The 15,083-nt window shown below is 45.4% G+C and overlaps 1 protein-coding gene across 1 annotated transcript in view; it reads left to right on the top strand.

The window, feature by feature from the left end:
- Positions 1-15,083, top strand: part of CBL (Cbl proto-oncogene) — a 364,906-nt gene that overhangs the window by 43,998 nt on the left and 305,825 nt on the right. The window contains exon 2 of the mRNA XM_086956760.1: positions 13,778-14,025. Coding sequence (XP_086812886.1) covers positions 13,778-14,025 — 248 coding nt within the window. The remainder of the gene's footprint in view (positions 1-13,777; positions 14,026-15,083) is intronic.

Below are 15,083 nucleotides of genomic sequence, written 5' to 3'. Positions count from 1 at the left end.
TTTCTGAGGAAGTCTGTATTCAAAACAGTTGCTTTGAATTGTTATGCTGTTTGTCAGATGGCCTAGGTTTGAGCTGTTGGTGAAAATTTATGACTGGGCATTAAGCTTAACTTATTTATTGTGGAAAACATGTTAAAGGCACTAGGCCTGTAACTGTGAATACTCATTACTGTGGTGAAACCTGTATGTAGGTGACTTGTTGCATTGAATCACACAGATTACTATACATGGCATGGATTTAAATGTTCTTTGTTATGACAAACCCTTGGTGTAGAAGATTTGCTCTGCGAGAAGCTTTGTTAGTCTCATTTAGGTTTTGTTCATTTTACTTTTGCGCATATTTGTAATTTCAGAGCATTATGCCATTGGCTGCCTTGTGGGTAATCTAACATTCAATTCATTATCTCCAAATTTGAAAAAAAACAATGGAAAAAGTCTATAGACCGGATTGCTTCATTAGGAAACGTTGTCAAGTATTGTCCCTGAATTATTCCTTATGAAAAATTACAACATGGGCAATAGGTCTTACTTGCAGTGAAAACACTCCATGCTCAAGCCAATATGCCTTTTAGTTGTGGATTTTTATACTTTGTTAAAACCATGAGACGGGTATTTAGTTACTCAGTCTTACTGGCTACCATAATAGGTAAGGGTTTTGGTGTAGATTACTCTCTGACAAACTTTGAGGTTAGATTTGCACCATTCTAACTTTTGTTAGGCCTGCTTACGCGATCTAGTATATTGTTTTGCCTGCTGTATGTTTGTCTGTTGCCCAGTGGAAAACCTATGTTTAATACAGTAGGTCGCAGTTGGCTATTTTGACACTCCAATGACAAAAGCTATAAGCCCAATAGGTTCATTGGGAAATGTCATAGCTGATGCCATAGGTCTGACCTGTTCATTGTGAAGGTTAAACAAGCATTTACAATGCAATGGTCTCGGCATTATTAAAGGTAGAGCTATTGGCATTGCTCATGATTTTTTTTTTTAAAACCATAAATAAATGTCATTGTCATTTACATTGCCAATAGCTTAATCGTTAAATAAATGGCATTGTCATTTACAATTCCAATAGCTTAATCGCTCGCAAATGCAGGCCCTATTGCATGACCTATTTGCAATATTGAAACCCAGCAGCTGCTCGCTAATATTGAAAATAATCTCTGTGATCCGTTCCCATTTCTCATATGTGAGGTCCTGTTTTGATCTTAAAAAAACTTTTTTATGGATGTTGCATAAAACAAACATTTCTTTGCAAAATATCAGTAATAAACTCACACATCACTCACATTAAAATTAATGAAAGGAAAAAGGTATTTAAAACAATCTGTTGAAGAATTATTCCAGGTCATCAGGGCAAGACTCTGCAGAACAGCAATGGCTCTATCAGGAACCCCTGAAAGCCAGGGGCCTTGGGCCAGAGGGCACTTTGCCCCTGCCTTAAAACGTCTCTGCTTACACCATATCTGCAAGACCATGAAAAGCCACGCCAAGTGGCTTGGCCTTGCCTTGTACATATGGTTTAGCTCTCTGCGCCACCGAGCATCATAAAAAGTGATGCAGTGCCAACGCCAGTGCTTTTAAATACGCCCCATGGTATGGAGACTATAAAAGAGAACAGCTTGGTGCCATATGTTAATGAACAAAGGGCTGAGGGGTTTCATATTTTTGATAATTGGCATGAGAACTTACCAGCAAACTGTACCTCCCACCGACACCCCATAAATATTGAGTAGAGTTTGGATGAATAATAAAAATACCAGCCCTGCCAAGTGTCACATATCTTGTGTTATAAGAAAGTATGTTGTCACTGTACCGCATTTAAAACCATTGTCACGCAAATAAGCTTAGTAAAAAGACCAACAGCACCACCCCAGGAAGAGACGCACTAGTAATGTAATACATAATAACAATAACTGCGAACCCTTCTGCTCCCTCCCAACTCTGCCAAAAGTGACGTTAATGAACTACGAGCAGCCAGTTGAACCCTGCGAGGCCGCATTCTTGTGGAGAGAGCAACATTATGCTTTAGTAAATCAGAGGCACTATGCTTTTCTGCAACTGGTATTCGGAACACGGGTATTTGAAAGTACTTCCCTTCGCCATATTGAAGACAAGCACAACGGAACCGGGGGCAGGAAAGCAAGCATATCGGAACAGGGGCATCAAGCACACAGGGGGCACAGCAAGCACGACGGAACAGGGGGCAGCAAGCACGACGGAACGGAACGGGGCAGGAAAGCAAACACGACGGAACAGGGGCAGGAAAGCAAACACGACAGAACGGGGGCATTACATGCGGGAAATGACAGCTAAAGATGTTCCTTACCTCATTAGAGCGCACTTTGTTGTGGCGCCGGTCAACCCAAGCAGTGTGTGCTTCTTGGCGCTAGTATAAGGACCAGTGAGCGGAGTCCACATTCCCACGTCTTGGAGGCAGCGGACTAATGATATTGAATTATTTATAAAATATTGTATTTTCCCAATAAAACAGGCAACTGTTAAAGACTGGGTTTGGAAAATGCAGCGAACTGTCCCTCTGCAGACGGGCCGTTGGCGCAGCCCGCCTGCCCCCAGGGTGTGCATGCAAAGGGGTTGGGGGGTCCTTCCTCCCAAAACCAGTCATAATCCGGTGCTCGATGGCTCTGAATGAGGAGTTCAACCCCCCCCCCCGAATGGATCACGCAAGCCTCTCACCTTGGCAATGGCATGAAGGAGTCACAGCCTCTGCTCTGCAGTCTCCCCCCTACCTCGAGCGGTGCGGTCTCTCCTCTCTAGGGAGGGGGCAGCCGCTGCCGTCCAGTGGGAGTAGTCTCTTGACTCTTCCTTCAGGTCGCTGTAGTGTCTGGCTTCACGTTCCTCGTTCTCTGCAGGCTCTCGACCACAGCTCCTCGGCCTCTGTTTACTGTCTCTGCCGCACCTGGCTGCAAACCCGAGGGTCTCTGCTTTCCAATAGCCGTAGTCTCTTGCCTAGAGCTCTACGGTCTCTGTTGTCCGGTTTCTGGGGCATCTGATTGTATTTGCTTATTATTAATCGTTCATTATTGGTTTGGGAGAAAACATACCAGCAGCTCTCGCTGCAGTCTGTTGTAACTTCTCTTCTTTTCACAGTCCGTCGTCTTTTGCTCCAGTCGCAGTGGTCTCTGCTTTCTGCTGTCTCTTCTCTAGAGTGCACACCGTGACAACACTCAGGGGCCGGGTTTGCAGACTCTGTAGCCTAACAGTACCTTGCAAACTCTGCAGTCTAATTTTAGCTAGCAAGCAGTGTTTTGCAGTGTCTGACTCTTGTTGTCAGCCTTTCTCACTGTAATTCGCGTTTGAAGGCAGTCTCAGCCCTGGTCTGCAGTCAGACTGGAGCTTAGGGGCAGTCTCGGCTCTTGTTTGCAGTCTTGAGCCTGGAGGAAGTATCGGCTCTGATTTGCGGTCTCAGCACTGGTCTGCAGTCAGACTCGAGCTTAGGGGCCGTCTCTGCGCTTGTTTGCAGTCTCGAGCCTGGAGGCAGTATCGGCTCTGATTTGCAGTCTCAGCACTGGTCTGCAGTCACACTCGAGCTTAGGGGCCGTCTCGGCTCTTGTTTGCAGTCTCGAGCCTGGAGGCAGTATCGGCTCTGATTTGCAGTCTCAGCACTGGTCTGCAGTCAGACTCGAGCTTAGGGGCCGTCTCGGGTGTAGTTGGCAGTCTCGGCTCTGGTTTACAGTCTCGAGCCTGAAGGCAGTCTCGGCTCTGGTTTGCAGTATGTCTTGAAGTTGGAGGCGGACTCAGTTCTTGAGATTCACTTCCTAAGACTCCGCGCACTTCCGCACCAGTGCTGTTCAAACAGAAGGTTCAAAGGGTATTCACCACAGCGCCAAAGTGGAGGCCGAGGAAGTTATTAGTAGACAAAAGCCAACAGAAAACAGCCCAAAACTATGAACTAGCGCCCCCCCTCCCCGACGCTGCCTACCTCAACCATACCAGCAGCAAAATGGCTGGCTCAAGCTTGCGAAATTTTTCGGATTCGGGGGCGTGTTTTGCTGTCCTGAGTGATGGACGACGTCACGAGCTAAAGAACAGCAAAAATTACGCCCCCGAATCCGAAAAAGACGGGGCTTGTTTGGAGTGACTCACTTCTCTTCCAATGGCTGGCCTCTGTTTAGGAAGCCAGCCAATGAAAGCGAACGGAGCAGGGAGGCGGGTTTAAACTGCCCCACTCAAAAACAATAATTCTCTGGACTGGAAGCTGCGCAAAGCTGCGCTTTGCGCAGCTAGGTCCCTCGACCTAAAAAGGCAGTAGGCCATACCTCCCTTTTTAATTTTTTTATTTATGAAAACCATGTTACACAGCCAGTAGGCCTCTGAGATCGGATTGTTGTGTTAAAGCCTCTACAGCAGTATTTTGTCACATTAAATCTTAGAACTGTAGTAAGCAAAATATTGTGTTTGTTCACCCCCCCAACCCATGTAACCCACTCATGGTTGATCTACTCTGTGGGTGTTCCTTTTAGGCTCACTTATGAGAGGCTTTATTGTATAATGTTTTGCCAGCTGTAATTTTATACATATTTGTAACTACATGGCTGTATGCCTAGCTGTTGCATAGTGGCAAAAACGTAGCCCCTGGAATTATGTGATTGAGGAATGCCAAATTATGAGGAAGGGTTGACTAAATTGTGTGACAAGAAAAGGCAAAACATGCAGCTTAATGCAGTAACTTTTGTGATGTTGTTACTGCATTATTTTTTTCTTTAACACATTAAACAATGTTTGTGCAAATATTTAACCTTACTAGAAACATTTTACTGCTCAGTAACACTAATATGCACTTTAAAGGTGAGCAGTAAATTAATGCGATGGGCATTTTCATTGTGCGGCAACACATTTTGCCATGTTTTTAGTAACTTTTTGTTTAACACAATAGGCCAACGTTGACTATGGATAAAAGGCAATATTGAACCCTACATAAATTGTTAATTGCAAAAAGTTTGGTCAGATCACTTGTCTGTTCCGTTTATTACAAAAACAATGAAAAGGCAGTAGGACTGACCTATGTATAGTGAAAAGCATGCTAACGACAATGGGTCTTAACGTGGATTATTATACTTACTATGTTAACCTGAAGAATGGAATTTTGTTACATGGAATCTGATAGGCTTGTGTAGTAGATTAGGGTTGTTTGTGTTAAGGGGGATTTATAAAGTGCGCTGCTATCCAAGAGTGTATCTGGGTGCGAATGGAACAGTAAGGGCAAGGAATAGGATGACACAGCTGTCTACTGAACAACAAGCCAGGTTTTAAGCATTTCCTGAACAGTCTTTCATCCTCCGTACACCTCGGTTCTAAAGGAAGGTTGTTCCAGCCCACTGGCCCCAAAAAAGAGAGACTGCCTGCCAACTCTTGCAAGGAGACTCTCGGAACCATGGCCAAGAGATTGTTGTAGTACCGCAGCTTTCTAGAAGGGCTGTAGAAGGAAATCCTAGAAGACAGCCTGGTCCCTAGTGGTAAAGCGCTCTATGCACAAGGAGAGAGATCTTAAAAAGAATCCTCTTGTTCACAGGAAGCCAGTGCTGATTCTACAGATGAGGAGAATTTACTCCTTTTAGGTATACTGAGAATGAGCCTAGCAGCTGAATTCTGTACAGTTTGAAGTTTCTTAAGCAGATATTGCGAGAGGCCACCGTATAGGGCATTGGCATAGTCCAGCCTCGACATGACCAATGCCAGGACCACTGTGATCAGTATTAGGACCAACAAAGTGTCTGGTTTTCTTGAGCATACGTAATATGCCAAAATGTTTGCGAACCACAGGTTTAATTTGATTATACTATCCAATTTCGCACCCAGGTTGTCTGTTTAAACATGCCTATTGAGTGGAGGTGCCCCCTTTTGGCCAGTGCACTTCCAACTTGAGGTAAAAATTATGCCCACACAGAGCAGCTGTTTTTTTTTGTATTCTACTTCAATTGGAAGAAGCTCATCCAACGGAAAATGGCAGAGGCATGGTTTTATATCCTCTTGTTCAACGGGCACCCCTTTGACAAATTTGAAAATAATCTGAGTGTCATCGGCATAGATTATTTTGGCCCCCAACAACTCAACCAATTCAGCGTGGGGAAGCATATTAATATTTAAAAAAACGTGGAGCTTAAAGCTGACCCCTGAGAGTCCCTGACCCAAGACATTTGGGTGCCTGCAGAGAAGGGAGGTAGCCACATTTCTTGTTTCTGTCCTCTTTGCTTTGGTATTTGATACTTCTTCTTACAGGCCCTGGGGGTTGAAGATTGTTGCTCGAGAATCTTTATTAAACATATTAGGGTGGGTCATATAGTTTACCTACTATCATTTTATGCATAATTGTAACTGTGTGCATAACAATTAGTTGTGTATTAAAGTACCAGTTAGATCTGTTTCTATTCTAAACTCACAACCTTAACTCTGCCAGGCTCTTGAAATAAAAAAATCATTAAAATGCATGCATACACACATAGATGGACTTTGTCATCCCTTTTCTTTCATTTTCTGTAATTAACCGTTTTTTCATGTTTTAAATATAACTGTGTATATAATATGTAACAATGCATCAGCCCAATTTGGAAATTGGCTGCATTGCCCTCTGAGTGACAGCATTGTGCCTGATCACATGTGCACATCTGCCCTATAGTATATGCTCTTTAGTGCCAGTGCTCCATTCCCTTTTGTTTAGCTTTTTTTTTTGGGTCCCGGTTTATTACGTACCTTTTTGTTTTCTTTTTTAGGTCTCAGATTGCGTAGGCTGCGCTTGCGCAGTCTCGCTGGCTAGATCTTATGTTTTCCAGAGTGGGGCTTGAACTCGCCCCTCTTCTCCATTGGCTGGCTTCCTAAACGGAGGACAGCCATTGGAGATGACGGGCGTCTTTCCATTTAAGCCCCGTCTTTTTCGGATTTAGGGGTGTGTTTTTTAGTTTCTTTCTCTCCTCTTCCCATTGGCTAGAATTTTACATTCCAGCCAATGGGAAGAGGAGAGAAAGAAAAACATGCCCCCCAGTCCGAAAATGTTGGGGCGTTTCTCCGAGGCATTTCTGCTTGACCTCAGAGAAACATGGTGGTGTTATGGCGTGGTCCGCTTTCCAGCCGGAGCTCGCTTGTTGAGTCTTTGAAACACAAGCCTTTGACACCACCACACACACTTCTCATGCTTTATCTAAGGTCTCACTCTTCGTAATTCTATGGCAGTCATGTGTGGGGCTCTCGCTTTTGGAGCCTTAATAATAGTAACAGGCCGCCCTTATCTCAAATTTTCGAGCCCCACCTAATCGGGGTATTGTGCGTGGAGCCCCGGGGCTCTGTGGGAGTCCTGGACGCATGTTTTGGGAGGTCCCGTCTCCTCACACAGCTCAGTGTCGAACCTGGCTCGGGAGGCGGAGTGCAGATCCATGTGCTCCGGGGAGGAGGCGCCAGACGCCGCTGGAAAGAGGGGAGGAGGATACGGAACTTCCTCCCTGGATGCGGGAACTGTGCTTCTCTGAAGCTGGGATATGGCAGCTGCGGGAGGTGGCTGGAGCTGGTGCAGGGGGCACCTGCAGCGGGTGCCCACTCGGGGTTCGACGTGGATGTGGTGAAGCTGGGCTTCGGGACCCGGGCAGCAGCCGCCGCGCCGCTCGCACCCGTCAGAAATGTGGCTGAAACCCGAGGAGGTGGTGCTAAAGAGCGCCCTGAAGCTCTGGGTTACACACAAGTCCAATAACTACTTCATCCTTTCGCGCCGGGGAAGGCACGGGGACAGCGGGGGCCACTTCACTGGTAGGTGCTGGTTCTTTACTAATTCCCTTCTCCGCCCCTTCCTTTGTCATACCTAAGGAGTAGAATTGATAGGGTGATCTATACCACACCTCAGTCTCCAAGTGCACCTTGTCAACACTGCCTTCCAAGCCACTCCATATTTCCCCTTACTACTCCTCTACCCCACTTCAACCATACCGCCTTGTCACCAAGCGATCCCAAACCTTTTTATCACTGCATTTTTCCCATTGCTAAACCAAACCTCTGCCACCTTTTGGAGCTCTTTTCCACTAGCATGCAAGCTCGCTCCTCCTTCCCTGGGTTTGCTCAACCACCTTCCGCCTGTCTTACATTCCTATGTTTCTACCATTGTATTTATTTATGTTAGGCCTTATGTAACACGCTACATGCCACTTCAGCTGCCCTCAGTGGTCGTGTCATGGGAAGCAGACAGGTCTTTACAAATCGATGGTTATTATGGTCTGCTTGCACAGTTTATTAAGTCCATACTTGTTGCTAGCGCCTTCTTGTATACATCTGTTCCCCTTATTATGAATGCTTAAAGCGAGATCTGTGGTGCAGACAATGTTGTTCTGTAATTAGTTATTTGTTTTGTACTTGCACCCTTGGTAAGGACATATCCAGATTGTTCTATTGATCTTAAGCCAATGCTTGCTTCGACATTATCCCATTACTGTTCTTTATGCAGAACAAGAGCTGTTGAAATTAAGAACTTTTAGGTAGTGAAATAAGTAAAAGACATTGGGTAAACTGGAGACAATGTCCATTATTCTTTGTTATCCTCTAATTATGTTTGCTCGTAATTTGGTACTCTGGAGTTTGTGCACAATTTTCTCACTCTAGCTACTTTGCCCCAACACAAATTCCTCCTGGAGAATTTGCATAGGGAAAACATGACGAGTATGGGGAAAACATGAATTTCAAGTATGGCAAGACTGCATCTGCACACTAATCTCCGCCACCGCCGCTCTGTGTGTGGGGGGGCTCTGTGTGCTTGCGTGTGGCATTTGCGAGAGATTAAGCTATTCGCAATGTAAATGACAAAGCCATTTATTTATCTGTTTTCAAAACCAACACATAAATACAAAATTTGTCATTTACAATGCCAATAGCTATAACTTTTGCAAAGGCGAGACCGTTGCATTGTGAATGCTTGTTTGTTTGAGCACCCAGCCGGCTCCTAGCCACTACAAGACACTCATTTACCATTTTATTTTCTTTTGCCGGGCTCTGCATTCCGCACGTCCTCTGCTTTTTAACTGGGTTGCTATTTTGAAGGGTATTGCCCATAATATGTCTTTATATTACTGTTCCAAGATGACCGCCACATTTAGAAGCAACTTTGCAGGCCACTTAGATTAGTAAAGGAGTTACTCATTGTAGACAATACCATTTCAAAATGGTCACTCAGTGCTACATTTAATTTGGTTGCTCTTAAGTGTAGGCACTTGCCAGGCCCTTTTTTTTAGGTCTCGTAGCGTTACAGCGCAAGCGCTGTCTCGCCGAGATCTATTGTTACTGTGTCTGCTTCCCAGGAGACAGCACCTGGCTGCGCGCATCTCGCAAAAGGCTAACGGCGCAGGCCACGCGAGTGCGAACGCGCTCGCCGTGGCTGTCTCCTGGGAAGCGCAAACATACACAGGCACACCTCCCCCTGCACGCATGCACACACACATACACAAGCGCACATACACGCACGGAGAGACGTCCCCCACCCCTCCGCCGTCGCACACACAGACAGACAGACAGACAGACAGACACACACACGCACACATACAGGCATCCCCCCCTTCCCCGCTCACCGGCACTCCGGACTTGTGCAGCCTCCGACCGCGGGGCTCTTCCTCGGGCATGGGAGCCCCGCGTCACCACTGCTCCTCCAGGCACTCCGTGGGCGCGGGCTTCACAAAACGGAAGTCCCGCCCCACAATAGGTTTCGTTTTGCGCGCTCACTTCCACTGCCCAGAAACTGGAGCACGTTACTAATTAACATATGCTATGGGTGAACGACGGCTCAGACACAGACGAGTTTATTTATGTTGTTTCTTACAGCAAATACATTTATAAAGTCAACGGGATGCGGGAGTGAAGTGACTGAAGGAGTCATGACGCGCACAGCTGCTGGTGAGTACCGCCTGGCAGAGCGGCTTCGGTCCTGGCGGAAGGGGCAACAGCGCCTGTGGCAAGAAACACCGGGTGTGTAGCGGGGTCACGGGCGTGTCACCTTGTGTTGTCCCCTGCTCACTGCTTTCAGGCCAGAGGTATCCCGAGGCCTCGTTAGCTACTGCGTGCCCCGGCTTTTTATTGCCCCTTCCTTGGGACCATGCTGGTGGCACCCCCTCCACCCACCCTTTCTCCCTCCCTAGTTTGCTCTCCCACTGCTTTATCCCTGTTCTTGTAAATTAACCCGCATTTCACTGCATGCAGCCAAAACGTTACTTTTACGGCCATGATACTTGTTATTTCACTTTTGCGGGCAGCGGCGGGCACGATGGCAGCTGCATTCCTTAAAACATGTGCACAACTCGTTATTGTTTCCTGCCTTGGCTCATGTACAGCTGTGGGTTGTATTCCAGCGCCTGCCCCTCGACAAGCCCTCTCGGAGTGGCGCCCAGCCACTGGCAACGACAGCTGGCAAGCCAATGCAGGCAAAGCCACTTCCCATCTGCACCACAAGCTCATAAGTGAGCGCAACGCTGCGCTCGGTGCCTCTTTCTTCCCGTTGTGATCGTAGGGCTGACAATGCTGGCTAAAAGCTTGTTATTGGGTCGTCGCTCACTCAGCTGATTGGGAAACAAGAAACTAATCAGGAAAACATTCTTTACTTCAAAAAGCCTTCTGCCACATTCCCGACGCATTCTTTCCAAAGCAGAGGTGGCCAGTAGATTAATTTATTAATTACCGTAACACTTGTGGTAGGCACACAGATGATTCTGCAGCCTACATTTGCCCTGTAAAAGACCTCATAGTGTGTGTCTAAAAAAAAAAGTCAAATGGTGTCTTCTTTTGGGCTTCTCGCAGTAACCGATCACAATGCAATACATAGAGAAGAAAACAGCAACTGGGGTGCTTTCACCTGTCGTGCGCATCTCTGCCTGTACGTGACATCATACACAGTTGCCTGGCCGCCACGGGGTCCTAGTAACACCAACACATAAACATGTTTTAAATATTTTTCCTTTTACTGCAGCGTGCACAACAAGCTTCTACCGAGTATATCCTTTTTTTCAGTTCTCTAATTGTGTCTCACTTGTGCAGCTTGTGAAATCACAGCAGGTCATGGAGACGGAAGCAGCACCAGATGTGCGTCACTTACCAACCACCCTGTTCCTCTGCTGGTTAGTGGCTTCATGCACTTTTCGTTTACTGGCCTTCTTCATCCCTACTTCTGTGGACTTGAATAGACAAACACATTTTTTTTCCCCTTGGCTTCATTACGTTCACTGTGCTCTTTACACAGCTCGCCAGTTTACAAAGCAAGTTATAGTCTTTGTGGGAAGTTTGAGGTCCTGGTGTTTATGGCAACTGTGTGTTCCACACAACTCAAATTACCTGCTTATCTTGACAGACACCTGGCTGACTCACACATCCGCTCCCATCATCGTCATAGCTATCACCCCAGGTATAAGATCAGAAGGCAAGACAATTACAATAACTTTTATTTAAGTATTAAATATTAAAAAAAATTAAAAGCCATTGTTATTTGTAATATCAATACATCTAAGTCACGTAAATACAACACATATTGCATTACAAATGCTATAGGTGTCACATTTGCAAAAGTTATTACTATTGGCATTGTCATACACAATGCCAATAACTCAAACTTTAATGCTGCGAGACATATTGCATTGTAAATGCTTGTTACTACTTCTCTTTATCTTGCATATTTTTGTTGTATTTTGTGTGTTTAGTGGATGAACCAGTGGGTGAATAAGTAGATGACTTGGTGCAAGGAGGGGGGGCAGTGAGTGTATGCATGATGTATTGAGTACCTAAACTCAATGTGTATGTATATATATATATATATATATATATATATATATATATTCAGATCTATACCCACACCTAAACTAAATGCATATACCCATTTGCACACAATCCCCGATCTAGTGGGACATATTCAGATATATCTTCTCAGATCTAGTGGCATTGCCAATGCTGGTTTTTGTTCCTTAATAGTCACTGTACAGGTTTCTGCGCATCCATGTGCCTCAGTCACTAGTATCTGACTCTTCTCATATTACTTACCTATTCCTGCTGTACTAACTTAGCTCAGCTTTGAAACAGGTAAGTGTTGATCTTTGTATAAAGTGGGCTACTAATCTTTATAGATCTCAAACTGTAGTACATTAGTTCCCCACACTCTCTAAGATCCCCCACCCCCGGGAGACTGGCCAGTATCTGCTTCGGATTCCTAACCAGAAAATAAAGGCCTATTGCTAGCCTTTGACGTTAGGCTAGTAAAGGCAAGGCGAGCCCAAAGGAGGGTGACGTGGAAATCTGGTACTAGAAAGTGGGGCTGCGCAGACAGGACGAGGAGTAGACGAAAAAGGGATAGAACAGAAAGAAAAACAGTTAAAAGAAAGAGGAAGGGGAGAAGGGGAAGAGGATAGCAGGGAGTACGATTAGAGAAAAGGAGGAGGAAGAGATGAGCCAGGGATAGAACAATGAAGGGGAGAGTCTAGTGAGGAAGAGAGGGCATGAAGGGAGGAAGTGAAAGAGAGGCTTGAGGGGTACAAACCTATTGTTGCATCAGAGCAGAGAGCCAAGTGTCTGCGTTTATTGATGCTGAGGGGGCGGTGTTGGAGAAACTAACCATACCCAAATGCTAAACAAATAGTGTTCCCAAATTCAGAGGCCCATAGTAAATATGGTATGACATGCGTATTAAATAAGGTATATGAATGAACATTGGATAAGAATGCAAATAAACCCTTTTTGGTGTGATAGAACCTTTTTTGCAAGACTTTAGGGAAAAAGGGACATTGGTATCTACAGAGGACATCCAATCAGAAAAGTGTAGGCAGTTGCTGTTCCTTGGAATGAAAGTCAATGAAGGGAAGGGTGTCCAGGTAAAGGGTGACAGGGTAAGGGCATTTTTTTTCCCTTGGCGTCTTCCATGTTTGCGCTTTCAAGTCCAGATAGGAACTAGGCCAAAATGGCGGTCTTTCGGCACACTACTTCTTCGTGGCCCCCTCCACAGTTCAACCATAGGTGACTGCAATGTGTTTTGCAAGGTTTAAGGGTACCATCTGTGGGTTGTTCGCATGCCAGTCTTGGGTAGACTGCCCATTACTCCTTGGAGGTTTTGCAGTGCCTGCAGTGTGTTGCTCATCTGCTACACTTAAGTAGACTCTGTTAATCTTTGGCGGTTTGACAGTGCCTCCATTGGTTGCTTACTCTTCCTGGGTATACATGACTAACTTGTCCTGATGCACATGAACAACCGTTTCTTCATGTGGTACAATCCTACAATAAGATTAGAACTTGTGTGCTCATCTGGGTCTCACACCTTTGCAGCATCAATGCTTCTCCACCCAATGCAACCAAACCTAAAGACTTCACAAGGGGTGTGGAAGGCAGTACATAAATACTCCTAAAATACAATATTTAGGATCAAGGAACCAATCCGTGGCTTATCTATGTGCACTTATCTGTGCCCTTTTGGGAAATCTTGTGATATCTGGAGCCCCAATCTCTGCTTTGCTTGTTAGCTCCTAGATAGTGCCATCTGAGGTGCCATTAGCTGGTATTTCAAGGCAGTTCTCCAACCTGGGATCTTGCACAGAGTTGCCAAAGGCCTGCTAGATGATTTTGGTGGACTTTTAAAATTACCTTTTATAAAAATTGAATTTAATTGTTTTGTACGTCGACGTTACTTTGCCTAAGAAATTCTCTTAAACTTCAATAACTTAAAAAAACAATTTTGAACACTTGTTGCAATGTGATCGGTTGAGACCGAATTGTTGAATTGCTTTCCTAAAAATGTTAGAAGTAACCTTTTTTTTGTCTGATGTAGGTGGTGCGTCTCTGCCAGAATCCCAAACTTGCCTTGAAGAACAGCCCCCCCTACATCCTGGATCTGCTGCCCGATACTTACCAGCACCTTCGGACTATCCTGTCTCGCTATGAGGGTAAGATGGAGACACTCGGTGAGAACGAGTACTTCCGGGTATTTGTGGAGAATTTGATGAAGAAAACCAAGCAGACAATCAGCCTCTTCAAGGATGGGAAGGAGCGTATGTACGAGGAAAATTCTCAGCCCAGGTAAGAGAGCTGTGACTTTTGAACACAAATCCAACTCTTATAACAGCCGGACGCCAATGCTTGTTGGGTGCTCATGAGTGTCCTGACAGGCCTCTGCACAAAGGATAGGAAGATCCATAAAAGTGGGACAGTCCCTTAACTTCTAATAATGTGAACTTGCCTTTGGAAGGGGAACAGCCTAGCTCCCGACTGTGTCCGGTTCTGTGCTGCCTGTAACCAAAATGCAAGGACCCACGTCATCTTCCATTTGGGAAACATGGTAGCCTTGAATTACTGTTTGCTTCTCCCATAAGTGGCATACTAACTGAATGTTTACTCTTAAATACCATGCTAAAAATATGGTAGTCACAATATCGACTAAAACTGTGTGGTTGTTGTTGGTGGTGGTGGTGTGTGTGTGTGTGTGTGTGTGTGTGTGTGTGTGTGTATAGCGTCTAGGTTGGTAGATGTCGAGTGAAGATTAGTAAATGTTTACTGTACATATATAAACCTTCACAGTAGTCTGGTAGTCAATATTTTGTCTACAATACCTTCTGTCTGCTCCTTCCAATTTGGCGACCGTTATCACCGTGTCACAGCTAGAATCTGATTAGACACTCAGCGTGCAGGACTTCCTTGTTCCCCCGCCTTGATTCTCCACACATCCGTGGAGTATGCTGAAGGCATATAGCACCCCAACGTAACGGACTGGGCATCGCTCCTTGGCACCTCTCCTCCCGCTACTGCGGGCTCCACGTTTCTCGAGGAATCGCTCTAATTGGGAAGCGAACTGAACATGGTTGACCTCCCCCTATTCATGGTTTAACGCGGGGGACTCTATCGGAGAATTGGTATATGAGGCTTCTGTCTCGCTAGCGCCGCTCGCATTGGTTCCTCAAGGCATAGCTCACAGGCATAAATACTTGTGTCCTGATGATGATCCCTTGATTCATGTTGGGATCGAAACATCGCTGACTAGTGTCTTGACTTGAATTACCATATATATATTTTCATAAAAAACAAAAACTTTTGTGTATTGTGACTCTGAATCTGTATCGCATCGTGTCACCCTAATGAAT

This window comes from Lissotriton vulgaris, chromosome 2_1 (genome assembly GCF_964263255.1).
Source record: "Lissotriton vulgaris chromosome 2_1, aLisVul1.2, whole genome shotgun sequence".
Lineage (NCBI taxonomy): Eukaryota > Metazoa > Chordata > Amphibia > Caudata > Salamandridae > Lissotriton > Lissotriton vulgaris.
Note: the sequence above shows the minus strand (reverse complement) of the source record. Positions and strands in the feature narration are given on the sequence as shown.